The sequence below is a fragment of the Salvelinus fontinalis genome, chromosome 40 (assembly GCF_029448725.1).
Source record: "Salvelinus fontinalis isolate EN_2023a chromosome 40, ASM2944872v1, whole genome shotgun sequence".
Lineage (NCBI taxonomy): Eukaryota > Metazoa > Chordata > Actinopteri > Salmoniformes > Salmonidae > Salvelinus > Salvelinus fontinalis.
The window spans coordinates 10,580,313-10,597,012 of record NC_074704.1 but is presented as its reverse complement, the minus strand read 5'-3'; the positions used below and the strand labels follow the sequence as shown (position 1 = coordinate 10,597,012).

Genomic DNA, 16,700 nt, shown 5'->3' with positions numbered 1-16,700 from the left:
TATTGCCCCTGTTCCTCCAACAAGAACACCACGGGATCTAGAGATTCCACAACTCCCCCATATGGAGGCTGTCCAGCACCAAAAACAATATTCTAAGTATGTCCCTCCAGCCCCCTTACCCCACCAGAATAGGCCTTCTCCTCCCTCTGGACCTCAACACCTGGGAATGGGGTTGTTTCTCCCAAAACACTCGTGGGCGGAGTGTTGCTGACGTCACCCACTGTACGCGCTTTCTGTTGCCTGATTGCATCCAGACCAATGACGTGCATAAACCCTGGATGACTGGAAGCGCCATATTGAAAAAGATTCGCCAAAAGATTTAGGAAGCTATAGAAAGTAATTTATTAATGTCTACATTCTTTTGACACGTTTATTATATTACAAAAACTTCAATACATACTTGTCCATTATATTATGTGAGCTAAACATTATTTATTTGTATTTTTTATATATAAAACATTTTCTTAAAGTATTGTTTTTAGAGAGTACTAATGTTACTGTCCCCACTACAACAAAATATACTTAAATATATGTAATTTTGTCCTTGAAATATTTAATTGAAATACTGTCGAATTTCATTCATTCCAATGGAGGACTGCTCCTACAAGGAGTGCCAATGCATCCCTGACCCCTTGAACACAATGCGACTTTTGTGCGGACATGTCTGGACATGTCTTTTCAATGGATTCTTCAATCTCTAATGCGATTCTGATAGCAGAAGTCACATGTAAGGGTCAAGTGTAAACACAGCCATAGACTTGCATGTTTTTTCAAAAAGGAACGACAGCTTTTTGGAAATGTTTGGAAAGTGTTGGGAAAATTCCTTATCAACGTTTTGTTGTAATAAGGTTAATTGAGACGGAATCAGCCTTTTCATAACGATCTGCCATCTGATTGGTCCTCACCAATTAGGCCTAATTCATTGCCCTGTTGTTGATTTTACTTGCGTGTTAGCCTCTATGCGCATGTGCGCAGAAGCATCAATCTGGCGATGTCTTCCGAACAGAAGAGAAACATAGTTGTGTTTTTATGTGTAATAACTGTAGCTATTTCTAACTTGATGTTCTGTGGTGCGTTCAGTGTAGATAAGTTGAATGTTCTCAATGGTTTTAATGCGGATCATGAAAACGCGTCAAATGCTGACAGAGAACCGACGATCAACACAAAAGAAGACGCCAAGCACAAACCTTACCTGGGCGGACTGGCCATTCTTCGGCCCACTGTTAATAATTCCAGCATTCAAGAACAGAGTGCAGAGTCCATTGACGTTCCTGAGAACCCCATAAATAATTTGAGTCAACCCAACATTGATCTAAAGTCAACTGATTTGCGGGCGCCTTTGAATGTGCGTAATGGTTTCAATGTCCAGAAAAGATCTCTGGATTACAATGCTGGACATCAGGCAGTCTTCAAAGGTGAATCTGTTTCTATTATTAGATTAGGGTGTAAATAGTCACATGCACCCTGTAATTACATCTGCAACCCTGCCGTGTGAATCTTAAACTCTGAGTTCCAACAATGCAGGTCAAAGTGAAATTAAAACAAATGTAATAAATAATTATATAAATAAAATATATACATAACACTAACAATGGTAAATGTTAATTGTCAGGGTACATGTCTGTTAAGGAGAGGGACAGGGGAGCAGGTAGGTGACTATTCAGCATCCTGAAGGTCTGGGGGTAGAAGCTTTGGGTTGGTCTTCCAGTTTTTACCATGATGCTCTTGTACTGCCCTTGTCTGATTGATGGAAGCAGGGAGAATAGGCCGTGGCTCAGGTGGCTGGGCTCCCAGTTGTATCACCTTCCTACGACACCTGGTGGGGCGACGCACAATTGGCAGAGCGTCGTCCGGGTTAGGGAGGGATTGGCCGGTAGGGATATCCTTGTCTCAGTATGTAAAAAAAAAAAAAATGTAATAAAATGTATGCACTCTACTGTAAGTCGCTCTGGATAAGAGCGTCTGCTAAATGACTAAAATGTAAAAAAAATGTAATGTAAATGTTGTAGGTGTCCTGGAGGTCAGACAGTGTGCACGCAATGGTGAGTTCAACTGAGTACCACCCGTTGTAGCACCTAGCTGTGACGCTGCCCGACAGTATGCGCTCAATGGGGTTTCAGCATCCTGAGGTTGAAGGGTCGCTGTCGTGCCTTAACCGAGGTGTCTGTGTGGTTTAACCATTTCACCTTCCCAAGGAACTTGATGTTTTTTTTTTTTTACCGTCTCCCCGGCGGTGCCCAGCCTGGTTCCTCCTGAAGTCCACAACCCGCTCCTTTGTTTTGCTGATGTTGACGGACAGGTTGTTTACTTGGCACCACGCAGTCAGTGCCAACATCCTCCCTGTAGGCCGTCTCGATGTTTGTAGTCAGGCTTACTATTGTCGTGTCGTCAGCAAACTTGATGACGGAGTTAGAACTGCGTGAGGTCAAGCAGTCGTGGGTTAATATCACATATAGTAGGGTATCTTATCAGTAGTATATGCATTTTAAATTGGTGTTTGGGCATGGATAAAGATCTTTCCTTTTATCTAATAGGTTTTGAAGGCCCTGGTTTTCAAGGGAAGGTCTATGGTCCATCAGCTGACCACAACCCCCACTCCAGTGAATGGCTGTCGATGAGGCCTCTGGTCCAGTGTAATGACAATCTCATGATGCTCACTGCATCTGGACGAGGATACACACATCTACTGGTGGATAGAGGTAAGCATTGGAGACCCACCCAAAATTTCTAAAAGACCTTTACCACAATGTGAAAGCATCAGTGACTTGTTATGGAATATAATTAAATGGGCTCATTAGTTTAGTTGTCTGGGGCCAGGTGTGTATTTATTTGGCAGATTCTGTTGCAAAATGTTTTGCAACCGAAACCATTTACTCCAAACTGAATATTTTGCAATGAAAACTAAAGTTTCTATTGGACAAATTTAATGTAGGTCCCTTCCCCGTTTTGTTTCGTTTGCACTGTTTCCTTCCATTTGGTTCCTAGAGTAAACGAATTCTGTTGCAAACGTTTTGCAACGGAATCTGCTAGATGAGTATACCCCAGGAGTTTTTCCTGGCAAGGTCATGTGGTCTGGAAACTCCTGGCCCTTAAGTATTCATTATGGAAACCATTTACTGTTTTTAAGAAGCAAACAAGAGTTTATATTGGACAAATTCGGGTAGGTTCCTGAATATTGAATATGGCCCTGTTTATCGTTCCAGCGGGCACTTCTCCCATCTCCCTGTTCCAGCTGCCGCCGTCCTGTGGCTACCATGTGAAGACTACCTGGAGAGAGATGGTGATGACGGCACCATACGATGGATGCTACATCATGCAGGAGGTAGAATATTTTCCCCAGGTTGCTTAGACAGGCCCCACACCCTCAAAGAAAGGGTAACTCCCCCCCTCCTAATCATATCACAATCAACATTTTCCAGTTGACTGTAGCCCAACTATACCTCTTTTGTATAAAACGTTTAGAAAATATTGTTTTGACATGTGCAAATGATGTGTTGTCATTAAATATGCACATATTTGCATATCGTGCAAATGCATTTCTGGACAACTTGAAGTCTGCCTAGAAATGCACATTCTGTCCAGATCAGGTTGTCCATTTTTCCAATGAAAAATGTATGTAGAATTTGTATGTATATATATATTTTTTAAACATCACCAATTTCTATCTGGGCAAGTCTGGAGAATATACAGTGCTTTCAGAAAGTATTCAGACCCCTTGACTTTTTACACATTTTGTTATGTACAGCCTTATTCTAAAATTGATTAAAAAAATAAAATAAATCTTCATCAATCTACACACCACACCCCATAATGACAAAGGGAAAACAGGTTTGGCAAATGTATTAAAAATACCTTATTTATATTGGTATTCAGACCTGTTGCTATGAGACTCAAAATTGCGCTCAGGTGCATCCTGGTTCCATTGGTCATCCTTGAGATGTTTCTACAACTTAATTGGTGTCTACCTGTGATTCAGTTCTATTGATTGGACATGATTTGGAAAGTCACATCTGTCCATGTAAGGTCCCACAGTTGACAGTGAATGTCAGGTGCAAAAACCAAACCATGAGATGAAAGGAATTGTCCGTAGAGCTCCGAGACAGGATTGTGTCAAGGCACAGATCTGGGGAAGGGTAACTGAGCAATCGGGGGGAGAAGGGCCTTGGTCAGGGAGGTGACCAAAAACCCCATAGTCTCTCTGAAAGAGCTCCAGAGTTCCTCTGAAGATAGGAGAAACTTCCAGAAGGTCAACCATCTCTGCAGCCCTCCACCAATCAGGCATTTGTGGTCGAGTGGCCAGATAGAAGCCACTCTTCAGTAAAAGGCACATTACATCCCCTTGGAGTTTGCCGAAAGGCACCTAAATGACTCACAGACCATGAGAAGCAAGATTTTCTGGTCTGATGAAACCAAGATTGAACTATTTTACCTGAATGCCAAGCGTCATGTCTGGAGGAAACCTGGCACCATCCCTATGGTGAAGTTGAGAAAAGTGAGTTGGCGTGTGGGTAGTCTGACTTTCGAGAAATGGCAGTTAGACAGTACACGGAAATTAGACTGCCTATTTAGACCAAATCACCATCTCTTCAAAGTAAGTTACTAAATATAGTCCAGTTTGTAATACTATATGAAATTGATTTTTAAATTGTGTCATTTAAAGTAGTGAGATTTGAAATTATTGACCTATGTCCATTTTAAGTGCTTAAAATGAATTAAAAGGTTGACTGTAGTTTGATAAACTAAAGAAAATTTAAAATGTACCTTTTACTTTTTGAAAATACTAATATTGATGAACCAAAATATCAACATCTCAAAATGAATACTGTAGGTAGCTGCAGAAATGTAATTTCAGCCTGTGGTGCCTGGCCTTGATTCTCTGTTCCTCTTAGAAACCTTCAGTCAGGCTGCGTCCTGTCTATTCACTCTACAATCCACCCTGCTTTTGACCATACTAGAACATGAGATTAATCAATGTCTGTCTCTCCCCTCTCTTCTTCACTCACTCTCCGTCCCCCCTATCAGCATGGTAGTTATGTCCTGCCCATGCTGTGGTGGGGCAGCCCTGTGAAGATCATCTGCCCAGTCCCCCACCCTGACACCCGACCCCACCCTGTCCCCCCAAACTCTGTCCCCTCAGTACTCTGCTCCCACTTTGGCATGGCCATCCAGATACATGGAGGGGAGGAGGTCATACACACATTACAGGTCATAGGTGAGTTGGCTAGTTCTGCTCATGTTCCCATTTGGATTATGACTGATTCATTCATTCTCTCTCTCTGTCCCTAACAGAGAACGGCGAGTGGGTGCCGTTTGTGTCTGAAGAGTGTGCCTACCATGTGGAGTCCCACTCAGAAGACCTCATCTTTTATGTTCCCTTTACAGCCCCATGTGTGACCATCAGAGTAAGTTGTAGGAAGTTGATACTCAACCATTCAATTTAACTTCGAGTCCACTCTAGCATCGAATTGAGCTTATATATAAATAAAATGTTTCCTCTTTCAGAATGGAGTTCATCGACTGGTCCTATTGGACGGCCAGGACTTCATCCTCTCCTGCCCCTCATACCCCCCTCCATTTCCTTTCTTTCCCTCTCCTCCATTTTCTCAACCCTTCTCTCCTGGTGACCCACAGCAGCAGATACCTGACCCTGTGACTTTTGCTCCCTCCACCAGCCCTCCCCTTACCTCTCCTCCCATCACCCCTTATACTCAACCCCCAGCCCAGGAACAGATGCCCCAACTTCCTGCGTTCCCCCACCACCTCCCTCATGGCATGTATCCCCAAATTCCCCATTCCCCTTACGGTGGAGCTGGTTATCACCCTCTCCTCCACCCTGGTCACGATCCATACCCTGGCTCCCATCAGCTTCTCCCAGGGAGATACCCAGGCCAGCAGCCCTTCTTCCCCATGGGGCCTGGGAATCACCCCTATGGCTCTGGAGACCACCGTGACTCCTTTTACCTGCCCCCGCCCCCTACCCACAATCCCATGCTCAACTATTATAATGATATCACCCCTGGTGTCCACCGTCCTTCTGTTGTCGATCCTACTCCTCTTATAGCTATCCGACCACCGCCTCCCGCCGCTTATACCAAACCACCGCCTCCCGCCGCTTATACCAAACCACCGCCTCCCGCCGCTTATACCAAACCTTCTCGTCTTCCCGCCGCTTATACCGAACCTCCTCGTCTTCCCGCCGCTTATACCGAACCTTCTCGTCTTCCCGCCGCTTATACCGAACCTTCTCCTCTTCCCGCCGCTTATACCCAACCTTCTCCTCTTCCCGCCGCTTATACCCAACCTTCTCCTCTTCCCGCCGCTTATACCAAACCTTCTCCTCCTCCCGCCGCTTATACCAAACCTTCTCCTCCTCCCGCCGCTTATACCAAACCTTCTCCTCCTCCACCCGCCGCTTATACCAAACCTTCTCCTCCACCTCTTGATACTGAACCTGTTCTTCCTGTAACAACAACTGCCATTGAACGTCATTCTTACCCCATTGTTACCGGATCTCCTCCTCCCCCTTCTGGATCCAAACCTTCATCACCCGTTTTCCAACCTCCAAAACCACCTGCAGATCCAAATGACCCATATGGGGTCCACATGACCATCAATCAGGCCCTGATTACCGAAGAGCCCATGTCTGCTACCTGGAGCCCCAATCCTGATCCCAATACCCAACCTAAATGGCCTGTGGGTCCATACTATTACCCCTATGGTCCTTACTACCCCCCATCTGGTCCTCACCATTACCCCTTCATACCCATCTACTACCCCTTGCCTAGCCCAGTCACGGCTAGTCCTCCCCAGACTCTCCCTTCAGGTACTCTTGACCCTACAATGCCCACGGTCTACCCTCCCCACCTCTACCCTCAGCCAGTCACCTGCACTCCCTCTGCCCATACCATCTGTAGCTATTACCCATATCCCTTGGATGTGCCACACTACCAGCCACACCACCCATATCCTCTCTACCTGACGCCCAGCCCCCCTCTGACCACCCTTGCCCTTCCCTCCACAGGCACAGCTCTGCCTGGTGCTACTCAACCACCCCAGACCTCACCAACCACCGCCTCACCCTCCTCCAGGACCATATCTTCCACTACTACTCTCACTTCTTGGATGTCCATCCTCACCCCTACTCTCCCCCCTCGGCCCTCCCTCTCTCCTGGGCTCTCCCCTCGGCCCTCCCTCTCTCCTGGGCTCTCCCCTCGGCCCTCCCTCTCTCCTGGGCTCTCCCCTCGGCCCTCCCTCTCTCCTGGGCTCTCCCCTCGGCCCTCCCTCTCTCCTGGGCTCTCCCCTCGGCCCTCCCTCTCTCCTGGGCTCTCCCCTCGGCCCTCCCTCTCTCCTGGGCTCTCCCCTCGGCCCTCCCTCTCTCCTGGGCTCTCCCCTCGGCCATCCCTCTCTCCTGGGCTCTCCCCTCGGCCCTCCCTCTCTCCTGGGCTCTCCCCTCGGCCCTCCCTCTCTCCTGGGCTCTCCCCTCGGCCCTCTCTCTCTCCTGGGCTCTCCCCTCGGCCCTCCCTCCATTGTCTAGCAGGACAGATGATGGTGTCGCTGCCCTCTGCTCTCCTGGACTCCATCCAGGTCAAAGGTCAGAATGTCCCTCTGCTCGCCTCATGGTCGGTGTTGGTGATGTTCAGAAACACAACTGGCCTTCCCTTATTTGATGTACTAACTGCTGCATTGATTGCTTCATTGTGTATCTATAAAGGGAGGGATTTTAGACCCCTGTCTTTCCTCCAATTGTGACGTGGGCTGCTGTTTAAATTGACCATGCGACCCAATCAGGAAGAACACACGGGCCCATGATTGACTTTTATTACATTAATGCTCACTGACTTGCATGTGAATTGCATTGCTCTTTTCAGATCAGATGAATGGCTGGGTGTCTATCTCCAGTGCCCCGGCGGCTTGTAGATACATCCTGCAGATGAGTCAGGGTGGTGAAGTGATCCTCCATTCCCCTCTCCCTGCCTGCCACAGCCAAGCTATGGTGAGTCCCCCAGAGCTTAATTCTGGGTCGTATTCATTACTGCACAGAGTAGAAAACGAAGCAAAGCGTTTTGCAACGGAAAATTAGTTCCTTATTGGACAGGTTCAGATAGTCCTTCCCTGTTTGTCAGTTTTCTTCCATTTGTTGCTTGGTGAATATAACCCTGTTTTCATTTTTGAAGTATTTGCTGTGAAAATGGACCTCACAGTTTGCTATTTTGATGTGGCCCATTTGAAGTGGAAGTTGTTGGTTTTGGCTGTTAAACCCAACGTTTCCTCCCTCTTTGTTTTGATCCAGGCCCTCAACCCACACCAGCTCTCCCTCCCCCTGAAGTTTTGGGACACAGTCCTGAGGAAATACAGAACTCTGGAGCTCCATTGCCCGTCAACTGTGACCCCACCACCCCACACAACTACCACCACCCTCCCACCGACGACCCACACCGGGCCTCCCACTCCCCCCAAGCCACACGTCTTCTGCTCTGCTCGCCACATGAGGGTGGAGCTTCCCCCAGGTCCCATATCTGGAATCGTTGTCAAGGGTAAGTAAGTGTGTCTGTTGGGGGATGGTGTATGTTTCAGGTGCATATGGTTGTCATCATCCCTGCATGAGTTGAATTCTAACATGGTTGAGGACCTAAGCTTTTTTCAGTTTATTAGGATTTGGGGAAAATGTGTTGGTTTGTGCGGTACCATACGATGTTTCACCAGAACTGCAGTTTGGTCTTAAATGTAAATAATGGCTTTGTTAGACAAAATATGGGCATTTATTTTCTAAATGTCTTAGTGATTGTGCAATAATGGCTACAAATCATTCTCAGACATCGAAGGGAATGAGATGAGCCTGAAGGATGCCCCAAAGCATTGTGGGTATGTGGCAAGCAAGGGAAAGGATGGCATGATCACCCTGAACCTCCGCTTCAACTCCTGTCACATGACTGTCCAGGTGTGTTTAATGTGCTGATCAAGGATCAGGTCCTGCCCGTCCATGTCATCTCATTCATTATGGTCTAAAAGGCTAAACTGACTCCTATCTTTGTTCCTAACAGGGTAAAGAGCACCGCATAGATGTGATTTACTCCACGTTGAACGGACAAAAAGGAAAGGCCCAGTTGTCCTGTCCAGTTTCCATACCAGTTTCTCATCAAGGTAGAAACATAACAGGTTATCCTCGTTCTGATGAATGATTTAATGGCTGAAACGTCAATCTTTTTAAAATTGCTTCATTTGTTTTTAATGGTGAGCGAGCATTGAGCCTTCACTGTCCTGTCTTGTCTGAATGGAAATAAGGGGATATGTAGAATTTTATATCAAGCTCATTCAGATTACTGGTCACTCCATTGACATTTCCTGTGTATCCCCTTTAGAGTGTAACCTTCCCAGTGACCAACGCCTCCCCTGCGGCCGCCGCCCTCTATCCCAGGCAGAGTGTCTCTCTCTGGGCTGCTGCTACAGCACCAAGCCCTCTGCCTGCTACTACTCCATGGATGGTAAGTATAACCCCAAATGAATCACAATTTTGTATTTTCTTGATTCTTTTGTCCGCTCCTGACCTTCTCCAATGCAGGAAGAGGACACGAGGAATCAAGAAAATACAATTAAGATTCACCCTTGCAATGAATCTTAATTTTCTGAGATGTATAGGGTCCCAATATCAGTCAAAACCTTGGGGAATGCCACTCTAGATCCATGACCTTTATATAACCTTTAGCTAACCCAGAGTGTATACATGTCCTTTCCCAGAATGCACATTGGACCGCCACTTTGTCTTTACGGTGCCCGCCTCCCTCACGGACCCCCCTCTGTCCCCCGCCTTGCTCACTGCCGCTGGCCACCCCACCTGCGCCCCTCAGAGGGTGACTCCAGACTACGCCCTGTTCAAGATCCCACTGGGCGGCTGCGGGGCCCACAGATACGTGAGTGGCCCTTAATTATCTTCTTGTACAGTTTTTGAGTTAATTTTTTAAAGTCGGAGTTGATTAGCAATGGTTGGGACTCCATTAAGCCTCATGGGTTACTGAATGGGTGCACTTCATTAACATTGCTTTCCAAAATGGGCTTAAATGAACATTCAGTCAAACTATCTTTTGGTATTTGTTTCATTAGTCTACAGTTGATACAGTCACAAAATGTTTCTGATTAAGAATGCAGATGCGCATGAAGACATGAGTGACCCATGGAACATGGCTTAGATATAACATTTTTTTTAAATGGGTGAATTGTTTTTTATTTTTAACAGTTCTACTTTCAAAGTCAGGCAGTGATTGACATCTGGGTAGGGTTCATGTAGCATAATGTTTTGCAGTGGACAACATCAATCTCTAATTGGACAAGTTCAGTTAAACGTTTTCTCCCTACTGAACTGAACCCTATTGTTCTAACAGGAGGTAGGCCAAACAGTAATCTACATGGTGGAGATCGTCAACACGGTCCAGTCCATCACCCTCAACTATGGGACCATCACCAGAGACTCTCCTATCAGGTCAGTTCTAAACCCCCACTGGTGTTTATAGGCTGGACATTTCACGTTTCACTGTTACCTGGCAAAGAAAAACACATTCTGACCGAACAATAATAATAATTAAATGCATTATTATCTTATTGAGTGACGTTTTCCATAGGAATAGAGTTGATATTTTTTCAGTGCAGGAATGTATGAAGTATCTAAGTAATTCAGTAATCTGAGTTGTGACCTCCCTACATGCTGTTTTCCTGTTGCTCCTAGGCTGCTGGTAGAGTGCCAGTACACTCCTGGCTCTGTGGTGAGTGTTGGCTTCCTGGTCAAGACCCCCTCCCTGGGCCCCTCCATTCAGGCCCAGGGCGTGTTGGGCGTCCAGCTCAGGATTGCCACAGGTACGCAGCTTTAGTTGCTCACACATCTCACTAATTTTGCTGCTGTCGGTTTCTCCACACCCCAAGTGGTAGTGGTCAGTCTTGCATGTAAACTTATAAAGGTTACTTTTTGAGCATTTAACAGTATGTCAATTTGCTTTGAATGCAAAGAAACATTGTCAAGCACCTGGAAAGGATGAACATGATTATTTTACACATTAAAGTAACACCCTTTCCCCACTTCCGCTCCAGACATGCAGTACAGTAGCTTCTACCCCCAGTACCACCGGCCCCTGCAGATGCTCTTGGGTAAACCCTTACACCTTGAGGTGCGCCTGCTCAACCCCCCAGATGACAAAGTGGTCCTGCTGGTCCACTACTGCGTGGCCTACCCCAGATCAGGACAGACTGTCTGGGTACTCCTCTATAATGGGTACGCTGCAGGGTGACCTTTGACCTTCTAGGCTCATACACGTCTGTGTTCAACAACAATAGTGAGCTCAAAGTATTTGGAACAGTGAAACTTTTTACATAAAAAAAAGAGAACGTTTTGGTTCTGTAATCCAGCACTTTGGATTTGGAATGATACTATGAGGTTAACGTGCAGACTGTCAGATTTAATTTGAGGGTATTTTCATCCATATCGGTGAACCGTTTAGAAACAGCACTTTTTTACGTAATCTCCCCCCCTTTTTTTTTAGGGGACCAAAAGCATTGGGACAAATTCCCTTATGTGTATTAAAGTAGTCAACAGGTAAGTATTACATCCCATATTCCTAGCACCCAATGATTACATTAAACTTGTTGGATGTATTTGCTGTTTGTTTTGGTGGTACAGATTATATTGTGCCCAATAGAAATGAATGATAAATATTGTACTTGTCACTTTAATTGTAAATAAGAATAGAATATTTCGAAACACTTCTACATTAATGTGGATGCTACCATGGATATTCCTGAATGAATTGTAAGTGAAAGTTAGACGCACAAATATCATACCCCCAAGACGTGCTAACTTCTTACCATTACAATAAGTGACTTCAAAATGACACGATAGATTATTTACCATTCATTTCTAGTGGGCACAAAATAATCTGAAACGCAACCAAAACAAACGGCAAATGCATCCAACAAGTTTGAAGTGACACGCTTGATGTAATCATTGGGTGCTAGGAATATGGGATGTAACACTAAACTGTTGACTACTTTAATAAACAAGTGAATTTGTCCCCCCCCCCATTTTAGGGGACAATGTACAAAAAGTGCTGTAATTTCTAAACGTTTCATCCGATATTAATGAAAATACCCTAAAATGAAAGCTGACAGTCTTCACTTACACCTCAGTCATTGAATCGTTTCATTTCAGAACAACAAATGTCACAGTTCCAAAACTTTTTTGTAGCTCACTAATGTTTGGGGTACAATTTAAAGTAATTAATTTTATATTATTTAACGGTTACAAACTGCACATATGTCAGTGGGCAGACCATCATCACAGGAGAAGTATCTTCAGAAAGAGCTTTTCTTGTTGCGATGACTAACCACATTCTGGCCTCTGTAGATGTCCTAACCATCTGGACCCGGCCTCTCAGAAGCCTCCCCCATCTCCTCCACCCCCACCCTTCCACCAAGGCCAGACACGACGGTTCACCATCTCCACCTTCCAGTTCCTCACCTCTGGACAGACCCAGACATTGGAGGACCATGAAGAGGTGAGGGCTGCCCCCTGCACCAGACCTTTTACTTAGAGCCAATGGCTGTCTTAAGTTTAAAAGTAGCCATCTTCCCCTTTTTTTCTTTGCTTCATTCTCAGTGATCTGGCAGGGCATGACCGGTTCCCACCATTCATTTCACCTATCTAACCCTTTAATCTATCAATGGTCATGAACAACAGGAGTGTTGAGTCCTAGCCAAAGGCAAAAACAGAGGCCAGTAAGGCAGCACTGTCTGTAGGTGTGGCTGACTTGCTTCTCATCTGACCCTCCCTTTTCGTCTGTTCTCGCGCTCTCCTTCCCTCAGATCTACTTCATGTGTTCTACTGAAGTGTGTTCGCCGCTGGACGGCAGCCTGTGTGTGGAGGGATGCTTTGGCCAGTGACTGTAAGGAACCGCACGGACACAATGTTCAGCCGCTATGGATACGGCAGAGCCCTGGTCAAAAGTAGTGCACTATCTAGGGAGTAGGGTACCATTTGGGATGCATACATAACTCACAGAAATGTTTATTTATTTTTTTATAATTATTTAATTCCCAGAAATGGAGCAAAAGGCTGACGTGTGGTGCCACACAGCAAAAATGTGGTTTTGTAATTAAGGCTACTTGAATTATTTAAGAGGACTAATGCATTTCCTGCCTCTGTTCCACAGAGAAAATATGGACAGAAAGCAATAGTCATGGAAGATTAACTGGTAGGATTTTCTCTTTGTCAGTGGAACAGATTCAACTTTACTAATACATTTCCATTTTAACTTCTTTCCTCTCCCTCTGTTTTCATCTCCAGGCCCGAGGCTGCTCATTCACCACTAATAAAAACCCTTAAAAGGAGACTGTGTGTGTTTCTTGCTCCCAGGCAGTGTAGTCTAGTTTGGATGGCATGAGCCTGACTCCACCAGTGTTGTACTCAATTGTTTACGTTCACACTGACTCCGCCTATGGAGGTTCTAGACAATGGCATGAATTAACATTCTGGATATCCAATGTTGCTCCATACATTGTTATAGCATTCAATGTGATTACTGTCTAAAATGGCTTTTGAATGTAGGTTAGTATTTAGATTAGTTAGCAGATCTCTTCCATATTGCCCATACATACATATATTATATCAGCCTATAGTCATTAGTTCCCATGAAGATCATAAGTTTTGACCACTGGGTGTCAGCCAAGCTCTAAACCAGGATAGAGAATGTTTCCCGAGGCTCTTGATTTGTAGTTGAGGGGTCCAAAGACCTTGAACTGGCTGTAGTGTAATAATATGAGCGCAATCATGTTATAACCTCAATGGCACATTTATCTGAGTAATGTTGTCACCTTCGAAATGTTTACGTTATTCTACAGCACAGGTTAGTAGGCCTCTAGTCTATTTTAAAGGAGGAGCACGCGAATCATGCGTCATTCATATTGGTTAAAGAAGTCTAGGTTCAGAATGCTGTGAAAATGAACATGGCCCTCGCATGCCCCCCATTTTAATTGTTTGTAAGCACTGCGGCACACTGCGTTTTTTTTTGTGGCTGCCATGCTAGTGTGTGTGCGTTGTTTTTTTTAGGGAGAGAACGGAAGATAGGAGGGCGCACGTCCAAGGGGAACGAGGGAGGGACCTACACGAGAGCACAGAGGGGGAGGGAAGATCATTTCCTTTCTGTAGTGTACACGCCGCAAGAATACACCGGGATAAGGACGAAAAAAAACATAGGGAAGACGGTAAAGGAAATACCGCAGCCCCGTTGTCTTTTGTTTTGGGAATTCATCTTACACAGAACGGAAGACTAACATGGGGAGATGGTTCTTCAGGATTGACTTTCAATAACCTTCTCTCCATGCGAAAAAGTCTGGCGAGTAGACTGAAAAAGGCAATAGCAGTCAGGGAAGACATGTTTAGTGATTTTAGTCCTGCGCTTGAGGTAGGATGTTGATGTATTTTCGTAAAATAGTTCTGTCTCTGGCACAAATATGGGGTCAACGGTGAATGGGCATATTATTCCAGGCACAGTATCATTATTAAGTAGTGTAGTTAATTACGTAGGTTAATAAAACGATGAAATAGCCTAGGCCTTCTGCAGACTGAATATTGCTGTAACGTTACATGACAAACGTTAGTAGGCTAGGCCTAAACACAAGGCTATGAACCGGTGAAAATTAACGTTAACTAATTTTGTATATAATTTATTTGTACCTGCATCGTATCAATGGCAGTAAGGGCAACACATTTTACATTTTAAATTAAAAAATAGTTATTAGTTATATCGAATTTCTTGATCAGATTATACACATCTGATCATCTTTAATATCAAGGGTTGTATAACAGTGGATACATAGGGACAGACTATATAAAACCCCAATCGGTTTCTTACAAACATAATTTTGACCACAGAAAAGAGTTCGACAGAGGCCAAGGTAGAAAGGATAGGTGAAAATTCTATCACTAGACCGGGAACATCAGGCGTTTTTAAATGTTAATGTCGACCGACGTAACATCAATCATACTGCCTGTATCTCGGGCTATCATGGACCGGGATCGAGAGCTCCAGGACACAATGGCCGGGGTGCATCCCAACTCGACCGGGGCTTCTGGCGCAGCTGTCCGGGGAATGAAGCGAGGAGACCCAGGATCTGACGTGCAGACGTCGGCAGCTCTTGTGGAATCGGCCGGGGCAGAGTGCAAGCGTCCCCGAATTGACGGATCTGGAGTAGTCGCAGAGGTCGGCCAGGTGAGAAGGAACCGAGAGAGGAGTGGGCATTTGAATTACTCTGTTTTTCAAATTAATACGCCCACTGGCATGCTTTACAGCCAAAACGCAAAGCGCTGTTATAGATAGCTTTGATTTCAAACTGGTATTTTCATGTCATATAGGCTGCTAATAGCCTAATTATTCGCTACTGTAGACATTAAAACCACACATGGCACAGGAAACACCATGCTAACCCAATCTATTTAATCTAGCACTCGAATGAGGTCGCTAGGCTAATTATCTTCCGACCATTTTAATCTATTTATTGGTGTGATTAATTAGCGTGTCGCCAGAGAGAGATCGGTGTACGAGTTGACCCACACAATAGCCAACTAGTAGTTTACGGTATCCTATCTGCATTTTAGCTCTCTGCGGACTCGGCAAGCAATATATAGCCTATTAATATCGATGACTACGGAGGCTACTACAATGTTGCCATGTCTTTTGAAGTGTACTCAAAACTTTCATTTTCCTGAAACGATACAATGCTTCAGATGCCCTTTGTTATTGTAGGCCTATTCAACGACATGTTTACTTAGTTATGCAGGCTATGCCCTTTCTCCAGCGGTTACATTATTATACTCGGTCGAAAGCAGCGGCATTTGGCCTCTATCACTGAGAAAAGCATGTTTTCAAATAGCGGGAATGTAAACAAAAGTAACCTTTGTTATGCTAAAACAGTCGTACTTCACCTGGCGTCTTGGTGTTAATAGTATTTGGTTTATAATGGGAGTGAAATGTTTGCGTGTGTGATTTTGGGGGGTTGGGGTAGGGGACCTTAAACAAAGACGTCCCATTCTATGACTGGGATACAATCACTGCCTGTTGTGTATTTAGTCCTTTAGTCCTACTGTAACAAGTCAAACCCACATGCTATAGTCTATTGCACTTGGCGGTGACATTTACCACTTAATGATGGAACTGCCAGTATCATCACAGCAGATTTATTTCAACCAAATCAAATTGACCCGGCTACCCAGTCATTTTCAGTGTTGTCAAATACCCAGATTTTCCACATCTCTAGAGAAATACATAGGCAGGATGTCACGTGACGCACTAAATGTATCACGTTGCATTAAGTTGCAGCGGGAAGTTAACCGATCCATCAGAAGGTAAAATGCCCTTCTCTCTGCCATTGTAAGTAGCGGTAATGCAGGGGAATTGGCCAGTTTGCTGTCCTCGTGTAATAGTGAGGGAGAATGTCTTTAGAGGCAGTTCACCACTATACTCTCCTACAGGGCTGCTGAAAGTGATCTTAGAGCGTCTAATTCACTTAAAACAGACAGCATGGATGGAAGGTGGTGTGTGTGTGCCTGCATTTGTGTGGGAGGGAGAGGTATGGAGCAATGGTCCCTTGGCTCCTAAAAAGGTATTGAAAGTCTGCGGGTTGGTCTAAGACCCCCCTCCCTCGTAGACCCCCCTCCACCCCTC

General features: G+C 45.1%; 2 protein-coding genes across 2 annotated transcripts in view; both read left to right on the top strand.

Moving 5' to 3' along the window:
- The first annotated feature begins 740 nt into the window (after positions 1 to 740).
- LOC129839623 (uncharacterized) lies at positions 741 to 12,923 on the top strand. Its single transcript, XM_055907151.1, has 17 exons — positions 741 to 1,415; positions 2,535 to 2,699; positions 3,204 to 3,322; positions 5,023 to 5,212; positions 5,290 to 5,402; positions 5,503 to 7,591; positions 7,869 to 7,993; positions 8,291 to 8,534; positions 8,814 to 8,938; positions 9,042 to 9,141; positions 9,360 to 9,482; positions 9,736 to 9,908; positions 10,377 to 10,474; positions 10,718 to 10,845; positions 11,077 to 11,257; positions 12,386 to 12,536; positions 12,844 to 12,923. The coding sequence occupies exons 1-17, from the start codon at positions 992 to 994 to the stop codon at positions 12,919 to 12,921; spliced, it is 4,626 nt and encodes a 1,541-aa protein (XP_055763126.1). The 5' UTR covers positions 741 to 991; the 3' UTR covers positions 12,922 to 12,923.
- A 1,095-nt stretch (positions 12,924 to 14,018) lies between these two features.
- LOC129839726 (RNA binding protein fox-1 homolog 2-like) overlaps positions 14,019 to 16,700 on the top strand; it is a gene marked incomplete in the record, with an annotated part of 34,863 nt that continues 32,181 nt past the window's right edge. The window contains 1 exon segment of the mRNA XM_055907320.1: positions 14,019 to 15,248. Coding sequence (XP_055763295.1) covers positions 14,991 to 15,248 — 258 coding nt within the window.